Source organism: Chaetura pelagica, unplaced genomic scaffold, assembly GCF_000747805.2.
Source record: "Chaetura pelagica isolate M959 unplaced genomic scaffold, ChaPel_1.0 scaffold3158, whole genome shotgun sequence".
In the NCBI taxonomy this organism is placed as follows: Eukaryota; Metazoa; Chordata; class Aves; order Apodiformes; family Apodidae; genus Chaetura; species Chaetura pelagica.
In genome coordinates, this window is record NW_009954297.1 from 1 (window position 1) to 1,859 (window position 1,859).

Below are 1,859 nucleotides of genomic sequence, written 5' to 3' on the forward strand. Positions count from 1 at the left end.
ACCCTCCCCATAGACTTGGAGACCCCACCCACGGGCTTGGAAGACCCCAGACCACGGTGGGTTTCTTTTTGGGGGGCAGGGGGGGTTGTCTCACCAAGATGGCCCCATAGACCTTGTGTCCATCAGCCTTGACCTGAGCGTTGGAGACGGAATAATCGTCCAGCACGGCCTGGAGGTTGGCCCAGTAGGTGGGGAGATGGGGGTAGAGAACCCTCTCCACGGCCTGGGGAGGGGGGACAATGTCACCTAATGACCCCCCCCTTGGATCCCAGACCCTCCCCCCAACCAGGAGACCCCTCCTCTACCTTCCAACCCAAGGCATGAAGTCCCACCACGGCGCCGTAGTGGGAGCAGAGGGGCCGGACGGGATCGGCCAAGACCTTCTGGAGGGAGAGGAGGATCTGGTGGTAGAGGCCACTGACCAGGTCACCGTGGGTCCTGGGGGGGTGAAGAGAGCAGGTTTTGCACAAAAAAGTAGGGGGAGGGTGGTGAGGAAACCCAAGAGCTCCTCAAAAGAGGTGAGGAAACCCAAGAGCTCCTCAAAAGAGGTGAGGAAACCCAAGAGCTCCTCAAAAGAGGTGAGGAAACCCAAGAGCTCCTCAAAAGAGGTGAGGAAACCCAAGAGCTCCTCAAAAGAGGTGAGGAAACCCAAGAGCTCCTCAGAACAGGTGGGGTTTGGGTGAGAAAACCCAACATCTCCTCAAAATGGTTGGGTTTTGGTCAAGGAAACCCAACATCCAGGGAAGCCATCTCCTCCTCAAAATGGTTGGGTTTTGGTCAAGGAGACCCAACATCTTCTCAAAATGGTTGGGTTTTGGTCAAGGAGACCCAACATCTTCTCAAAATGGTTGGGTTTTGGTCAAGGAAACCCAACATCTCCTCAGACCAAGTGGGATTTAGGCCCAGGAAACTCAACATCATCTCAGAATGGTTGGGTTTGGGTCAAGAAAACCCAACATCTCCTCAAAAAAAGGGAGGTTTTGGTCAAGGATACCCAACATCTTCTCAAAATGGTTGGGTTTTGGTCAAGGAAACCCAACATCTCCTCAGACCAAGTGGGATTTAGGCCCAAGAAACCCAACATCATCTCAAAATGGTTGGGTTTGGGTCAAGGAAACCCAACATCATCTCAGAATGGTTGGGTTTGGGTCAAGAAAACCCAACATCTCCTCAAAAAAAGGGGGATTTTGGTCAAGAAACCCAACAACTCCTCAAAATGGTTGGGTTTTGGTCAAGGAAACCCAACATCTCCTCAAAATTATTGGGTTTTGGTCAAGGAAACCCAACAACTCCTCAAAATGGTTGGGTTTTGGTCAAGGAAACCCAACAACTCCTCAAAATGGTTGGGTTTTGGTCAAGAAAACCCAACATCTCCTCAAAAAAAGGGGGATTTTGGTCAAGAAAACCCAACAACTCCTCAAAATGGTTGAGTTTTGGTCAAGGAAACCCAACATCTCCTCAGACCAAGTGGGGTTTAGGCCCAGGGAAGCCAAGGCCCCTCCTGGGGTCCCTCACCAGAAGATGCGGCTCAGCAACATGGCCGCGTAGTCGCGGAGGGTCCAGTGGTCGTTGAGGGGGTTGATGGAGGCAGCCAAGGGCTCCAGGGCACAGTAGAGGACACTCCCAATCAGGCTCCTCACGTAGGAGCCCAAGCACAGGAAGGGGTTTTGGATCAAACTCCGCGCGATGTGGAGCAACCGACTCAACTGCTCCAGGTCATGGCTCACCGACTTCACCTGTCCCAGAGAGAGACCCACCAGGAGGGTTGGGGACCCACCAGGGGGCTTGGAGACCCTCTAAGAAGGCTTGGAGACCCACCAAGGGGCTGGGAGACCCTCTAAGAAGGCTTGGAGACCCAC

The 1,859-nt window shown here is 53.3% G+C and overlaps 1 protein-coding gene across 1 annotated transcript; it reads right to left on the reverse strand.

The window, feature by feature from the left end:
- Positions 1–94: 94 nt before the first annotated feature.
- LOC104394228 (TAF6-like RNA polymerase II p300/CBP-associated factor-associated factor 65 kDa subunit 6L) lies at positions 95–1,736 on the reverse strand (the record flags this gene model as incomplete). The annotated part of the gene is made up of 3 exons (XM_010003796.1): positions 95–223; positions 306–438; positions 1,516–1,736. Coding segments are annotated over 3 exons (483 nt in total), but the record flags the coding sequence as incomplete, so codon positions are not given.
- Positions 1,737–1,859: the final 123 nt, after the last annotated feature.